This window comes from Octodon degus, unplaced genomic scaffold (assembly GCF_000260255.1).
Source record: "Octodon degus isolate 3935 unplaced genomic scaffold, OctDeg1.0 scaffold00008, whole genome shotgun sequence".
In the NCBI taxonomy this organism is placed as follows: domain Eukaryota; kingdom Metazoa; phylum Chordata; class Mammalia; order Rodentia; family Octodontidae; genus Octodon; species Octodon degus.
In genome coordinates this window covers 2,705,811-2,722,698 of record NW_004524584.1, presented here as the reverse complement: position 1 = coordinate 2,722,698, position 16,888 = coordinate 2,705,811, and the positions used below count along the sequence as shown (strand labels likewise).

At 38.2% G+C, this 16,888-nt stretch overlaps 1 protein-coding gene across 3 annotated transcripts in view; it reads left to right on the top strand.

Annotated features, from left to right (window-relative positions):
• The first annotated feature begins 240 nt into the window (after positions 1-240).
• Positions 241-16,888, top strand: part of Armc8 (armadillo repeat containing 8) — a 105,188-nt gene continuing 88,540 nt past the window's right edge. For 2 of the 3 annotated variants that reach the window (XM_023704991.1, XM_023704987.1), the window contains exon 1: positions 275-536. Coding sequence is in view for 2 of the 3 variants with exons in the window: in XM_023704987.1 (XP_023560755.1) it covers positions 492-536 (45 nt within the window). In the remaining variant the exon portion in view is untranslated. Of the gene's footprint in view, positions 537-16,888 lie in introns of all 3 variants that reach the window. The other variant, XM_004624982.2, reaches the window with a different exon arrangement.

The following is a 16,888-nucleotide window of genomic DNA, read 5'->3' as shown; positions in this document are numbered from 1 at the left end:
ATCACAGCCTCTCCACGAATAAAACGGAGAGTTTGGTGTAAAGACAGTATGATAATGAATGTGAAAGTGAACTTCAAACTATGCAGGCGGCTCCACATACTGGTTTCGCGGACTGCCAACGCCGGGAGCCGCGACCGCAGCCGCCCGGCCGGCGCAGCTCGGGCCCGCGCGAGGCCCCGCCCCCAGGAGCGGCAGGTGGGGCCGGCCGAGCTCTGCGCATGCGGACTCCGCGGCCCGCGCCCACCTCCGACCCGGGCTGACAGTAGCTGCCGTTTCTGAGAGGTCGATTCGTGAGGAGGCGCCCGGCGCGGTCCCCGTCTGCTCGCCCTTGGGCGGGTTCCTCTGGTACTTGAGCGGCGGCCAGGGCACAGTCTGTTCTCGTTGAACTGCCTGACTTTCTGCTGAACGTCCTCCTGTTGGCCCAATAGCAGACTGTCGAAAGTGCCGGCCCCGGCGCCGGCGCCGGCAGCAGCCGGGTGGGAAGGCTCAAGATGGCGTGTCTGTTGGAGACCCCAATCCGCATGAGCGTCCTCTCGGTGAGTGACCTGCTGCGGCCGCCGCCCTCCGGGGAAGCCTCTCCCGGCCTGCAGCCTTCTCCCAGCGCGGCGCGTCGCCTGGGCACCACCCCCTCGTTGGCCTCCGCCGCAGCCTTGGGCCGGGGAGGCAGGGCGGGCGGACGGCGGGCTAGACAGGACCTTGGCGGAGCTAGCGCCGCCTCCGACTGCGGGAGCTCCCAGCGGCACGGCTTCCAGGACCGCGTCCGTCCGGCGGGCGGGGAGGTTGGGCTGCGGGCGCTTGGCCCAGTTGCGCAGCTTGGGCTTGGGCTTGGCCGAGCGTTTCACCCGGGCTGCTTTCAGCGATAACTCCTCTCTGGGGCCGAGCGCTCCCTCCGTCTGGAGAGACTCTAGACTTGCGGCGGAGCTGAGAACGAGCTTCCACCCGGGCCCCGAGCTTTGGCAAGAAGAGGTGCAGGCACCGGGGCTCCCGCGGCCTCGGCACTGCCTAGCCAGGTCTGTGTGTCTTCTGTCGCGTCCCAGCACCTGGGCACCGGATGGCGTGCTCGCTTCTTGGCGATGGGATTTCATACCAGCTGCAACTCTTCCCTAGTGTATGTGGTTATTGAAACCCGTTTTCTTGGTTCTGCCTAGGAGGTGGTAGCTGAGTCTAAAGGAAATATGTCCCCGATGCCTGATTTTCCTTTTTTTTTTTTTCTTTAAAGAGAAAATGTTGAAGGAAAGGAGGGGGTTCAGCTCTGTTGAGAGAAGGGAACGTATTGCTATGCCAACAAGTAATACCTGGGTTTTTGTTGCTGCTGCTGCAGTCAGATATCACGACGCTCATGTATTATCATGGTCCCCTTAAAAGAACAGGAAAGAACTGTGAAAGTTGCTGGGAAGAAACTTTGAAAGTCTTCACAACAGATTTTAACCGTCCAGCTGTGCGAATAATCAGCTCACTAAACGATGCATTTGTTAGTTGGAAATAAGCAGGCAAAGACCAGTTAACTGTCTTTTAAACATGTGGAAGCTAGTCTTGCTGAGAGGGTTGTTGAGTTACAGCTACCATGTCAGGTTCTTAGTCACGTAACTGCAATCTATTTGTTTTCCTGACTTCTCCCACAAATATACTCAACCGTTGGAAAACACGTACAATGTTTCTTGATTCAAGGTTTAAAGTCATACAGCCGACTACAGTCTTCAAGAGCCTTAGCTGATAGTAAATGGATAATTTGGGGAGACCATAAATAAAGACCAGCCCCTGGTCCATTTTAGCAATCCTTTCTCTTAAGTTTTTTAAATGGAGCTGGAGAAATACTATTCACCCAAGTATTGAAGCAGAGTATCCCATTACACCACCTGGGCTGTAAAACTAATGAATGCTTTATGAGAGGAGGCCTATTACTTTTGAATGTGTCTCGACTGTTTACAGTTCTCTTTTAATTATGCCACTTAGACTTCAGTTATCCTTCAGTTCAGAATCCGCTTTACTTCTTGTATGTTATCAGCTTGCCTAGTGTATATATACAGTTCAAGTTTTTCATCTGTTTCATTTCCCTAGCAAGGTTTTTTTTTTTTTTTTTTTTCTTACTAAGAAAACACCAAAAGCTGGGTGTGGTGGTGCACACCTGTACTCCCAGAACTGGGAAGGCTGAGGCAGAAGGCTCATTGTGAACTTGAGGCCAGCCTGGGCTACATAGTGAGTTTGAGGCCAGCCTGTGCCACACAAGCCTGTCTCAGAAAACAAAAAATAAAACCACTTGAAAAATATTTCTACTGCTAGTTAAAGTATGTTTTAGTCCTACCCTTTAGTTACCTCTCCCTCCCCTCCCTCAGTCTCTGGTCCCTTTCTCCTAGGTTTTCACAGTTCCACAATCTAGCTTGTGAATTCTTCAGTCTTAAGCCTTGGGAAATCAGAGCTTTGGCAAATGATTTAAACTGTCTGAACTCACCAATTTTACTAATTTGAAGTAAAGCTTGTACTTTTCCAGCTACTAACTAGGGCACCACTTTTTATATTAATCAGAAATTATCTTGAATGGTTGATTTCTTTAAAAAGAGACTTATTGTGCACCAGACTGACAAAGCCCTGTTTTGTGGTACTGTAGGGAATGCAAAGATGGTATCAGAAATGCTCTCAAGGAACACAGTCTGAATTACAGTGGTACTTTGGTTCACAAACTTAATTCTTTCTACAATTCTGGTTGCAGAATTTATATTACCTGCAACCAAAATCATGGAAAGAATTAAGTTCATGAACCAAAGAACCATATACTGTAGTGTCCTATGAATGTAAGTGGACCAAAGGGAAAATCCAGTTTTTTTAATGATCCCATCTAAGGCCCTTTCTACCTTCTCCCTTGAAACCTTATTTACTTTCATCATGCCAACTGTTCCATTCACACATCTACATTGCCTGTCTTGATTTTTCTTCTACATCTGGTCTCATATATTAAATAGTGTAGCTGTCACCTGTCACTTTAAAAAATTGCTTTCTCCTAAGAGGACTTAGTCATGCCTTCCCAGTTTCTGTTAACAATACTATCTTGTACTGTCAAACCTCCTCAATCATCTTTGACTCTTCCACTTTTTTATGCATCCATATCTAATCACTTGTTAAGCAGTGTTGCTTCTTTATTCTTAGTATTTTTCATATCTTTCTATTTCTGTGGCCACTCTTATTCTGGACCTTATTTTTGTGCCTGCATCACCACAGTGTTTTATTTATTTATTTGGAGATGAACTTTCATAGTGTTACTCAAGTGATTCTCCTGCCTTAGCCTCTTGAGTACTGTATGTGTAATACAGGTGTGTGCCACCATATCTGGCTTTAATTATTTACGTTGCCTTAGTGTCTTTCTCAATTCAAATCTATTTCCACATTAATTTTTGTAAAGAACACTTAAACAGCCATCCCTGTCTTTCAGTTCTCAGGGGCATTCCTATTATTGAAGAGCTAGAGTTCATATTTAGCTTTGGATTTATGATTTTTTTATCCTCTACATGAATCTTCCATTCCATATAAACTGAATTCTCTTGGTTATAAATTCCTAATTGTGTTCTTTCAAACTCTAGTTGCTTCCTGTCTGCTTCTTTATACATATCGATTATAGCCTTACATGGATTTATTTATGTAATATATTTTGAGATGTCATTTGATTTGGGAATTCATTGATGAACTACACAAGCTTTCCTATGTCCTTTTGGGTATTTCAACCTGTTGGGAAAATAGATAACAAATAATCACATCATTGTTTGTGATTAATGTTAAGAATGAAGAAATACAGAATGCTGTTCAAACACATAATAGAAAAAGCTGATCTAAAATGAGAAGGACTAGAGAGTTTGCCTGAAGAAGTAACACTACTGAGAGTATAGGATGTGTAAAAACTAAATAGACAAAAATGTGAGAATGCTTTTGCATAGGCCCTAAACCCTTTAATAATAATTCTGCCTTGTCGTCATAGAGTAAATTAATCAAATGTAAGTGCTTGACCTTCTTGCTTTTAGTTCCCTTATTACTTATAGCCCCATGTGTTGCATCTACTATGTAATCAGTAAATATTTGATCAGACTGTTTTAGGAGTTTTACAGATTCTTCAGCTGTCTCTTTAGGTAGCACCATGATCATCCTTGTTCATAACAACCCTCACCTTTGTCAACATATTTAGAAATTTGTCCCGTGTTTTTCCAACTTTTGGATTATTTAATGCTGATTGACTTTTATTTTATTTTATTTTTTGTTGATTGAATTTAAAAATACTGTTTTTAGAAGTAAGTGTAGATTCTTAGGAGTCAAAAGGCAGTACGACGAGGTCTGTGTGCTCTAGTCCTTTCACTCAGGTTCCCTCATTGGTTACATCATATATAATTATAATGTAATATCAGAACCAAGAAATGGTGAAGTAACCATGTACACATTTCTGTATGATTTTATCACATGTATATTCATGTAACCACTACTGCTGTCAGAATATAGAACTAACTACTCCATCACCACAAGGATCTCTTTTGTGTTCTTTTAGAATCACACTGATCTGACCCCTAGCCCCCAACCCTGTCCACAACCCCTGCAAACTAATCTGTTTGTTCTCCTTCATAATTTTTGTCATTTTCTGTAATGACAATAGAATCATATAGTGTGTGGCTTTTTGAGATTGGATCTTGTCACTGAGCATAATGCTTTTGAGTTCCATCCAAGTTGTTGCATACACCAATAGTTTGTTCCTTTTTATTGGTAAGTAGAATTCCATGGTATGCATGTGCCAGTTTGTTTAATCATGTACCTATTGGACATTTCAGTTGTTTCCAAATTTGGGCTGTTATCACCTCCTGTGAACAATCTATTGTGTGGACATGATTTGATAATGTTTGAGATGAATGCTTAAGAGTTACAGTTGCTGAGTTAAATGATAAATGTGTTTCATTTAAAAAGAAAAAAAACTAACAGGGCTGGGGAGATAGCTCAGCAGCTTAAGCACTTGCCTGGCAAGTGCATTGTCCTGAGTTTGATCCCTGCTACTAAAAATAAAAAAGAAACTAACAAACTTTTTCAGCAAATATTCTTACTAGTAATATATGAGAGATCCAGTTTCTCTGTATCCTCACCAGCATTTAATATTGATCCTAATTTTTATTTTAACTATTCTAATATGTAGTGATATCTCATTGTGATCTTAATTTGTATTTATTTCCCTAATATTGAAAGCCTTTTCATTACATGTTTACCATCCAAATAACCTCTGGTGAAATATTTTTTCGTGTTCTTTTGCCCCATTTCTAAGTGGACTGTTTACTTTTTTGTTAAATTCTGAAAGTTCTTTATATACTTTAGATATAAATTTTATCAAATAAGTGTTTGCAAGTATTTCCTCTAGGTCTTGTCTCTTAAAAATGAACCTTGAGGTTCAGGTTATAATTTGGTTGTAGGGAAACTGATTTCAATTTTGATTACCCCATTACCCTAAAAAGTTCATTTTTTTTGATGGGAGTTATTGGGAATCAAACTCAGGACCTTGTGTTTGCCACGAAGGTGCTGTAGCACTAAGCTATATACCTGGCCCCATCCTGTAAGAAGTTCTTGACCTAAACTTCATAGCTTGTACAAAAGGTAACTCACAGAGAATGATTGCTTTTGTTGTAAAACATAAAATTGTTATAATAAAAGAGGAATATATCTGCAGAATCTTGGGCTTGGTGAAGAATCCTTTTAAAATGTACATTAGACTTAACAAAATAAAAAAAAATCACCCATGAAAGATGTTGTTAAGAAGATAATTGTACCTTACACTGGTCACTATAATGGTTTAAGAAAGCCTTGGTAATAAAATGTTTTGAATTACATTGTGGACTAGTGTAAGCAGCTCAAGCACTTGCTTTTACTGCCTTCTTTACCTTCTGTTCCCAGCATCATTGTACCTTTCTAAACAAGCTACTGTTGGAACTAGCTATTGGGACGTATTTCAAGTCCAGATAGTTTTTAATTTTGTTCTGTTCTTGACAATTGTAAGCATTTGACTGACCATTGACTGCAGATTGATGTATACCCTCATATATGGGCAACTGACAAGAATTAGAAAACATTTTCTAGTTTGCCACTAGTTTACAAAGCACCAGTTGTGCACATGTTGGTCAGAAGGTTTAATAAATAAGAACTTACTAACTTTTAAAGGCATTGTGAGAAAAATAGGGAGGACCCATGGAATGCTTCAGGACATCTTACATGTTTTTGAGGAAAGATTGCCATCTGAATTCAGACACCAATGCTTAGAAATCATTTAAACTATGGAGAATCAGGGATGTGTAGAACTGCCACATTTTACCTGGAGCTAGCCTTCCCATTACCTGTATGCTCATTAAGTATTAAAATACTTAATGCCAACAGCCAGGAATTTCAATGATTCTGACTTACATCTTTTTTACTTCTGATTTGGCAGGTTTTTTCTTTTTTTTTTTTTCTTTTTTTCTTTTTTTTGTGGTTCCATCTGCCATATTTACTTCTGGGTAAAAATACTTGTATTACTTGACCAAACAAAATTCTTTCTGCCTTGTGGTCATTGCCTTCACTCAGTTGTGGTGCTGTGATTCTTGGAACTATTTAGATAGGATTAAAATGTATTTCATTTGAGAACAGTTTTGTATGACCTCTCCACTACCACCCCTGATCATTTTTTTTTTTTTTTTCGGAACTGGGGATTGAATCAGGCTCTTGGGCTTGACAGGCAAGCGCTTATTCCACTGAGCCATCTCCCTGGCCCCAGATCATTTTGATGGAAGAAAAAACAGTTTGACTTCATTCCATAAAATAAGGATACCTATATTCTCTGATGTGTTCATAGTATAGGTATTAGAGGGGGAAGGAAATCCTAGGTATACAAAAATAAACCTATTTTCGTTCTGGAAACAGGCCAAGTAGAAAAGACAGAGACCAGAGTGGCCCATGATATTGCTATGATTGTCACAGGCTACAATGTGGATTAGAGATCAGGTAGAGCCTGGGGGTTTTATAATGGGAAATCCAATACACCAGCTATGGGAAGAGATGGCCAAGTCTGTGTCAAGCACCATGGATAGCTCCAAGGCAAAGGTATTCCTTGCCTCCTAAGTGTCTGAAGCAAGCAAGAAAGGCTGTTTTTATCAGGAGTTAGCTGGCCTGGCTGGACTATACTGCTTTTGAGGTGTGCCATGAAAGATGGTCAAGGTCTTTTAAGTTAATACATGATTGCATTCTTGAGTAATAAAAGTATTGCTGTTGTGCAGGACAAAATCACACCTGTTTCTAAGTAACCTTGCTTTATTGTGAGGATTGAGAAATGGATATTTGAATGAATCTTAATCTGTTTCCTAGGCCATCTTATCTTTGACAGTATTTTCATGAACCTCACCAACCCAGAGAATATCTCAGTCTTTGTAGAACTCCCTGCCACCTTGTATTCTATACATGCTACCCAGAGATGGTTCTCTTTTGGACTTCTAGATTATGATATTTTGTACCGTAGGTCCTAAACTCATTCGCTGTATGTAGGGAGACTTTTCCCACTTTAGTTCAGAATTCTCCACATTGAAGAATAAATAGAATTTTTAAATAGAAGAAACTTTAAAGCTCATCTAGTTGTACATAGCTGTTTATAATTTGAACCATACTTTTAATAGATACAATCCTAGTACTTGATTTTAGAGAAATGAGTACTAAATTGTTTTTGGTATTTATGATCCCAAACCTTGTTTTAGCAATTGTTAATAGTATACAGAGGCTATCAGAATATCACATTAATAATTCATTACAGAAAAAATAAAAGTAAAGCCTTCCCTTCATATTACTTTTAATCTCACTGTGCTCTGGCTTTTCTATTATGAAAGTATCCCCTTTTGTATAGCTATAAAATTATGGATTCTTTACCTAGAAAAAACCTTCAAATGTATTTGTTTGTTTGTTTATTTGTTTATGCAGAACTGGGGATTGAATCCAGGGCCTTCTCATTAAGTTACAGCTCCAGGGCACAACCCCCATCTCTTCCTGCCTTTTTTAAAGACAAAATCTTGCTAAATTGCTGGCAGGCTTGAAGTGCTGAAACTAAAACTGAGTGCCTCCACACCAGGAACTTCAGATAATCTTTAGTTTGTCCTTACCATTTTTTGTTTTTGTTTTTATTAGGAATAATTGAGGACTGCAGATACTGATTTGCTTGTCTTGTGTGTCAAAATCAGGTCTACAATTTCCTACTATTTAAAAATAAAAATGTGTTCATTGCTTTCTATTTTAGAAGTTTTAAATTTTATGAGCACTGATTGGCTTATTTTTAATAAAATTCTCTTAAATGTGTGCAGTTTTAGTCTTTTGAGAGGTTAGGTTTCCCTGTTTTACAAATAGATAAAATTATATAGTTTATAATTTTTATGGTGATATTTGTGAAATTAAAGCAGGTTGCATTCTGGGACTCTTTATTGTTTTAAATATGTTACTCACTGCACCTATCAAACCCAGCTGAACTGAAATGATGTTTTAGAAATTTTCCATCCTTAGTTGAGACCACAGAAAAGCATGACTCGGGTTAATCTTCACTTCAGACAGTGAAGATGCTGTATAATTGTAGAAACTACCACACTGTTAATCCCATGAGAAAAAAATGTGAGGACACAAATAGTTGTAAAAATACTATGAGAGGTCCAGTTGAGTTCCAATGGAGCCAGAAGTTGGTCACAATAAAAAGAACAAAACAAAAACGAAAATTAAGCAATGCTTGAGAGCTTGCTTGCTCTCTCTCTCTCTCTCTCTCTCTCTCTCTCTCTCTTTCTTTCTTTCTTTCTGTTTTTACTCTTTTTGGAGGCAAATAGGAAGTTTTGAATACATAGGAAGGGCACGGTAGCTGTCTGCCAGAATATTGTTTGCTTTGTTGATAGTATAATCTTGCTAAATTTCATGAAGTACTGTTCTTAAAATATTGGTTTCTAGTATTCTGAATGGTGGCAGTTTAATCTCTGTAGGAAGAAGTGCAAACTCAGTAAGTGCCCCCAGGCTATAAGATAGTAACTGAGAATTTATGATTGATCTGAAAGGTACCTTTATTTGGTACTTGAGAAAGTTACTATAGGGCAAAAAGGAGAGTTTTGTAGGAATTAGAAACTCAAATTTTGATTTTTATATTTAGGGTAAGAAAGGGATCCTGGGGCTCCCATTAGACTGGCTTGTTAAGAGCTTTTTGTTGAGTGGTTCCAAGCCCTACCATACCCAGATTTCCTTTTTATAACAGATATTTTGTAGTCTCTTCTTGACTGTACTGAAGTGCAATTCATATATGTCAACTCTCCTCACATGCAACTTTTTAAATGTTGGCATAATATGACAGCTATCATAAGAAAGACAAAACAGATTACAGCAGAAAATAAAAAGGTGATATATTTGCAGATGTGCATAGTTTGGCTGTGAATGTAACAGCCACACTGCAGACTAATAAAAGCATGTTGTAATGCTTGCTTAAATATAATAAATAATAATTTTTATGTGACTTTCTGAAATGGCTGAACTTTAGCAAAGTTCCTAACAAGATGAAGTACAGCTTTTCTTCATATGGGAGCTGCATTCTTGGAAAAGTAATTGTACATTAAAGTGGTACAAAACCCATTTTGTGTTTATACATAGAATAGAATTAGATCCTAGGCCCAGATAAATTATATATTATATATGCTTTTTCATTTTATTTTGTTTTTTTGCCAGTATATGACTGGATAATGAAAAGTTGTTGTCTCAGCACATAACGCCTTGTCCACTCACCATTTGTTGTGACAGATAAGAACATTTCCACACATTTACAAACTATATCCTAAGGAATAGTAGTGCTCTGTTTAGAACTACATGGAGCTTCCTGAGTGGTGTTTTTCTTTTAGTAAATTTCCCATTTTCCTCTCCTAATTCCTCCCTTCCCCCTAGCTAGTGACAATGTATTTATGGTAGTTAAACATTTTTCTTATATATAACTGTATAATATGCTACGTGTCCTTTTAAAATTGTATTCACTACTTTTTAAAAAATATTCCTTACTCTACAAAACTGTAAGTTCTTCAGAGGTAGACTTTTCTGCCTTTGCTCATTGCCTATAATATTGTCTGTATGATTATCTTTGTTATCTGAATTAACAAATACTGTGTCAGCATTGCTTTTTTTTCCCAACTGTGTGCTATATCATTATAATAAAAAATTGTATTTTCTTCCCCAAATATACCTTACTGCCTCATAACACTCTTTTGTACTGTATGTATGTGTTGTGTTCTCTGCTGAGTCCTGCTTTCCCTTTTTTCTCCTGACAAATTAATATTTGTCTTTTAGCTTAGTCATTCTAACTGCCTTACCAATTAGACTTACCAGTTACCTTCCATCTTACCACTGACGTCAGTTAATTTTATCATCAAATATTTTTTGTGTTAATTTTTACAGTTATACTTAAGGGTTATGGAACTTACTAAATTTTTAAAAATCTTTCACTTATTTGGTACAGGGTCTCACCACATGGCTCAAACTCATAGTGATCCTCCTGTCTCAGCCTCTTTGGCACTGGGATTACAGATATGTGCCACCACGCCTGGTTTCAGTGGCTGGCACTGTGTGCCCAGAATGGGGGCCAGCACAGCATGTGGTACCAGGGGGAACCCAGTCCTTGGGCACTTAGACCTCGGAGCTACTTCCCCAGCTGGAATTTATGGTTACTAGTTAACTTCCATCCCACTACTGATGTCAGTTAATTAACTGCAATTAACTGTATTTGCAGTGCTTTACTTTTTATGTTTACTTAAGTGATTATAATTATCACTTGTTACATGTTACATTGTTAGCTTTCTTACGTGTCTGTTTCTTTTTGGTGCTGTGAACCTCTTAAAGGTCAATTGTATCTTATCTCCTTATTCTCAGCACCTCCAAAGACTCAGTGGAATTTTAGCCTGAAATAGTTTTAAAAGTGAGTCTTTTGTAGAGTTCAAACATCCTATTTTTGTGTTTATATTTCTTCCATTTTTCTCCAAACCAGGATATTATTTTGACAGTGGTAAATGGTGAACATTGTCAGCAGTTTTAATAGTTTGTAGACTGATTGACATATTAATTTTTTATTTTAAAGAGAAAAAAATAAAAATGATACAGAATTTCAAAACAAGATGATAGAAAATTAACAGTGGTTATATTGTATATTGTTATCTTCATAGTAATTGCTCAGATTACAATATGTAAACATGCAAAATTGATTGAACAATATAGACACTAACTGTTCCTTTCAACAAATTAGACATACTAAATACTTATTGTCAATCACTGGTTTAAACATTGATTTCATATGGCTTCAGAATTCCCTATTGGGAATTCTATTGGGGCTTATAATATTTTAAAGTTTTGATTTCTAAAGATCACGTGAATAAATGAGAAACTAAATGTGAAAATGCTTTTGAACTGTAGCACACTAAACAAACGTATTTATTATTTAGCTTGTTCTTGAGAGTGAACTGCTGTTAAGTGAGAACAGGTATCTTTTAAGTTTTAACCATTAATAAAAACAACTGAGAGGTACGTTAGTGTACTTACCAAAGCAACTTTACAAAACATAATTATCCTGAAACCAGTAGGATACTTTCACATTCACATGTTATCTCATTGGAACCATACTCTGACCTATATGATAACACCACTTTATATTTGAAGATACAGCCTCAATTTTTAATTTTAATTTTATTTACTTATTTTGCAGTACTGGGAGTTTGAGACCAGGGCTTCATACATTCTAGGCAAGCACACTACCCCTGAGCTACATCCTGGCCCTTCTCAAGTTGAGACGAGGCCTTGCTAAGTGGCCCAGGCTAGTCTGGAACTCACGATCTTCCTGAATTAGCTTCCTGAGTAGCTGGAATTACAGGTATGCACCACATCTGGCTAAGTTCTTCAGTGGTAAAACTTAAGATTCAAACTCAAGTTTTCAAATGCAAATCATTCTATGTGATCCATATTTTAAAAATAAAGAATATGTTTAAAAAATACATAGAACAAGACTTTTAACAAAATAAGTTCATTGCTTTCTTACTGATCTTTAAAACAGCCATTCTTTATTTTGAATAAACTTACAGTTTTACCCTCAAATTTGAGTTGAACACCCATTTCTCCTTATTTTAAATCCTATTCCTGACATGCCTAGGACTTCATAAACCCACCCACCCACCCCCAAAGGCAGTGACTTCAGTTCACCTGGTAGTTTATTTAGAGGGGCAACAAGAGCCTATTATCGTTTGCCATTTCAAGACATCTAACGAATTTTGTGAGCTTTATATTAGTTTTTCCTCTTTTCTTTTATGCTACTGAAGATAAATAAAAGGCACGGTGATCATACAACTCAGTTTATCTCTAGCACTCTTGGCTTATGTGTTCTATGACAGTTCTTAATCATGCCCTTTCTCACACTTAAACTTATCTTTGTTTAGATGATAAATTCAAACTGCTGTTAGTTATCTATTACTATTTAAAAATTGCCCTAAAGCTTAGCTCCTTAAAATAATATTCATTATCTCACTTTCTATAAATTAGGAATACAGATGTGGATTAGCTGGTGCCTCTGGTTGAAGCTCTCTTACAGGTTGCAGTCAGGAGATTAGTAGGAGCCACAGACTCATCTGAAGACTGTTTCTGGGCAAATCTAGTTCCCAACTTACCTGACTTGGCAGAATTTAGTTTCATGCTGTGTGTGCCTTTCTGTAGAGCAGCACATTACTGGATCACTAGCTTTGTTCAGAGAGAAAGGGATGCATGGTGGGGAGGATTCTGAAGTTTCTGAAATGACAGTTTATCACCTCAGCTGCCTTATGTTTGCTAAAACCAAGGTCCCAGCCCTCTCTTGAGAAAAAAACTTAACAAGGGTATGAAGAGCAGGAGGTGGAGATCACTGGGAGCCGTCTTAGAGGCTGCCTTTCGTAGTCACCCGAATAAAAGCAGGATTACTTCTATAAAATGCTTATCTGCAATGGAATGCAACTCCTTACTTGTTGCTTTTTTTGTGTTCCTGAAAAAAAGAAATGTGTTTCAAGCCTTCTCAATGATGGTTTTATTGTAGCTTTGAATATGTGAAATGAGTTCAGAGCCAGGTTTTGAGAGCTTGCTGGCTTAGTTGTGTGAAGTCCTATGCCAAAGGGGTAGCTATAGGTCTGACTGGTTAACTGCTGTCCAAGGACATTGCCTGTACCCTGAGCTCTACAACTTCTTGGCACATTCAGTTTTTGTTAGGAGGATGGAGGAATCACCATGTGTATAAGTCCTTTCTAGCTATCAGAAGCTACAAAAAATAATTCAGAAGAGCATTAATGTTCTAAAGTGAGTGTCAAGCCCCATCTTGAAAGGACAGCACATGAGAAAACCTCTTAACCCCTCACGTTTTCACCATGAGCAGGAGAGAAGGCATTCCAGTACTTTTAATATTTCTGGAGTAAATGATAAATGCCCCAATCAGTCTGTCATCACACTGTTGTGGACAAGAATGAGGAAATAACCTACCATCCCCTACTCCTCATACTTACACACACATTCTCCACCATTCTCCTTCCTCACACACTCCCTGGCTTGGTGATTAGCATTAAGCTCTTCATCTTGTTTACATTAACTATAAGCCCAGAACTTCAGTATTATTTCTCATGCCCCTATAGCTGTCTACTTTTCTGTCAGATCTCTTGCTTTTCTTTGTTCCATTCACTGGTCTTCCTTGTGCTCAGCTTCTTCTCAGAACATTTCCTTCATCTTTTAGTTTATGATGAATCTAAACTTTTTGTTTAGATTATTCTTTTCCAAGCGTTCACCTCCAGCTTTCCCAGCTAATGGCTCCTTTTCCTCTTATATTCCTCATATCCCTCTGATGAGGGTAGGATAGAGTTCCTCATTGCTACCTAAAAGCCCATCTTTGAATTTCATTAGATTATACCTTGTTGTTGTCATCTATAGGCTCCTTGATCTTTTCCTCATTTCTTTATGATTTTAGCTTTTAATTCATGGCAACTCTTTCTAGTACTGCTTCAGTGCTTCAGTGACTGAACTTCTCATGTATGCCATCTGACTTGGAGATACTTGCTTTCACAGTTATTTCCTCGACCCTGACCTTACCAAGACTAAACTAGGACACAGTTTTGTAATGTCATAATCTCAACTTAAGGCAGCCAAGCTAACACCTTCTCTCAAATCACTCCTCTTACTCTAGTGCCAGCAGTTCTTCAATCCCTCAGTTATCTACAGTCTGTTCTGCTGCTTTTTCATTAGATCCATCGTCATCACACCCTTATCGAGACTCTCAATTCATTTTACCTTTGCCTCTAGCTTTTCTATCTTGCCTGGTAAAATTCTAACTTTGGTTAAATCCAGATCTCTTATTCATGCCTGCTTCTGTGCATTTAAATGTAGCTGGAGAAAAATAGTCCTCCTGATTGTTCTCATTTTAATTCATAATTACAAACTTTAAGATAATTTTTGGTGTTGTTAGCATTGTTGATACATTTTCCCAGCTTTGTCAGTGTATTATTCCCTTTTGTTCTTCAGACTTCTTAAACTTCTCTTCCTTTTACTCTTAGAAAAAATCAGAAGAGAACTTCACAAGTTCTCACTGGTATATCAACTTAGTTGATTTCTTGTAGTTTTTGTACTTTCCATGTTCTCCTTGATCAGCAAATCCCATTTCCCCTCAGTTATTTGTGAACATTGTTCTAGATAATTTTCTACTCATATAGCATGAGTTTTTCTTCTCTATTAAGGTATTTCCATCAATGTATAAACAGGTATGAACTTGCTGTATTTTAAAAAATAAAATCTTTTGACTGTACTTTCCTTCCAGCCTTCCTTTGCTATGAAATTCCTCAAAAGAATTGTCCATACTTTTTTTTTCTAGTTCCTGTTTTCCCATTCTGTCTTAAACTCCCTCCAACCAAGCGTTAGCCCTACAGTCATGCTTTTGTCAAGATCATTGATGCCCTTATGTTCCTAAATCCACTGGTCAAGTCTTAATCATTGTCCCTTAGTAGAATCACTAGAATTTGACTTAGTTGATTACTGCCTCTTTGAAGCATTCTCCGATTTAACTTCATGGATTTCCGCCCATTACACTGAAATTGGAACATACCTTAGGCCTTGCTATGACCAGGATCACTCCTTTAGTAAACTATCCTGTTTATAAAATGACACTTTTCTGATTTATATCCAGCCCACAGCTTTTTCCTAAGCTCAAGATTTAACATGTCCACTGTCAGCATAACATTATTACTGAGATGTTTAATAGTATTCTTTATCCTAACACATCCAAAGTTGAACTTCTGATCTCCCTACTTACATCTGCACCTCTCACAGTTTTCCTCTAATTAACTGAGAATTCAATCTTTTTAGGTATTTAGGCAAAAACATGAGTGTGACCCTTGTATCTTCTCTTCTTTTATACCCTGCATCCTGTTTGACATCGTTTCAAATCTTGCAGTCATTCTAGACTTCTATATTTATCTGGAATCTGAATTAACCATATTACCTCCATGGTGTTCTCCCTAGTTTAGTCTACCATCATCTCTGCATGTCTGAAAAATTAACATGCCTGGGAACTAATATAACCTCTTTCTTGGTTTCCTGTTTTCTTGTCTTGTAGCCCCTTGTTTTTGCCTACACATTTGAGTATTCCTAAAAGTGAACCCAGAGTGATCCTTTAGAAACGAGTCACATCATCAAATTATATCATTTTTTTTCCAACATCCTCTGATGGCTTGCCAACTCATGCTATAAAAATCAAAATTCTGTTCAATTCTGTTCTATTCTAATTCTATTCCTATTCTCTCTGTATTCTTTTTGTCTTATTTCTCTCTTCTTTTCCTCCTCACTGTTTGTTTGTTTGAGACAGGGTCTCACTGTGTATTTTGGTTTGGCCTTGAACTGACTATGTAGCCCAGGCTGACCTGAACTCTCAGCAGTACTACTTCAGCCTCCAAAGTTCTGGGACTACAGGTGTGTGCCACCATATCTGACTTAAAAATCAAAACCCTTAAAATGGCAAACAAGCCTCTATACCAGTCCTGTTTAGTGTAAAAATAATGCAAAGCTATGTATGTCATTTTAAGTTTTCCAGTAGCTATACTACCAAAAGTAAACATGAAATTGAAGTTTTTTAAAAATCTGAACAGGGCTGGGGCTATAGCTTAGTGGCACAGCACCTGTCTGTCAAGCACAAGGTTATGAGTTTGATTCCTAGTACTAAGAGAAAAAAAAAAGCTTCTGATAAAAAGCTGAACATAATTCAGTTGCTAGCCACATTTCAAATGCTAAAAAACCATCTGAGGCTAGTGTTTATCATACTAGACAGCATAATTCTCCACTATCTGATCCTTCTTCTTTGACCTCATTGCCTGCATTCTTCTTTGGTCATTCTGCTGCAGCTATCATGGTCTCCTGTTCTGTGTTATGGAAGTGTTCCCATTTCAGAGTCTCTGCATTTGTTATTTGCTTTGCCTGGAAAGCTCTGTGCCTAAACAGCTATGTGGGGTGCTCCTTTATCTTTGGCTGTTTACTCAGATGTTACCCTTACTAGAAGAGCTTTATCTGACCAGCCAGTTTAATATCTGTACTAGCTGCCTTCTGTGTTTAGTTTTTATATTCCTGAACTGCATTCTAAAAGAAAAAGAGAGCTGAGTGGAGAACGACCTGACATGCAAAGAAGAGCAGTGCAATACAAAAGTTGTCCCAGCCAGGCAGGTGATGCACATCTGTAATTTTAGTACTCTTGGAGACTGAGACAGGGGATAGCAAGTTAAAGCCCAGTGTGGGCAACTTAGATCATATCTAAAAATGAAAAAAGGACTAAGGGTGTGTCCCGGTGAGAAGGCCCTGGATTCAGTTCCTTATAGCAGTAAAAATA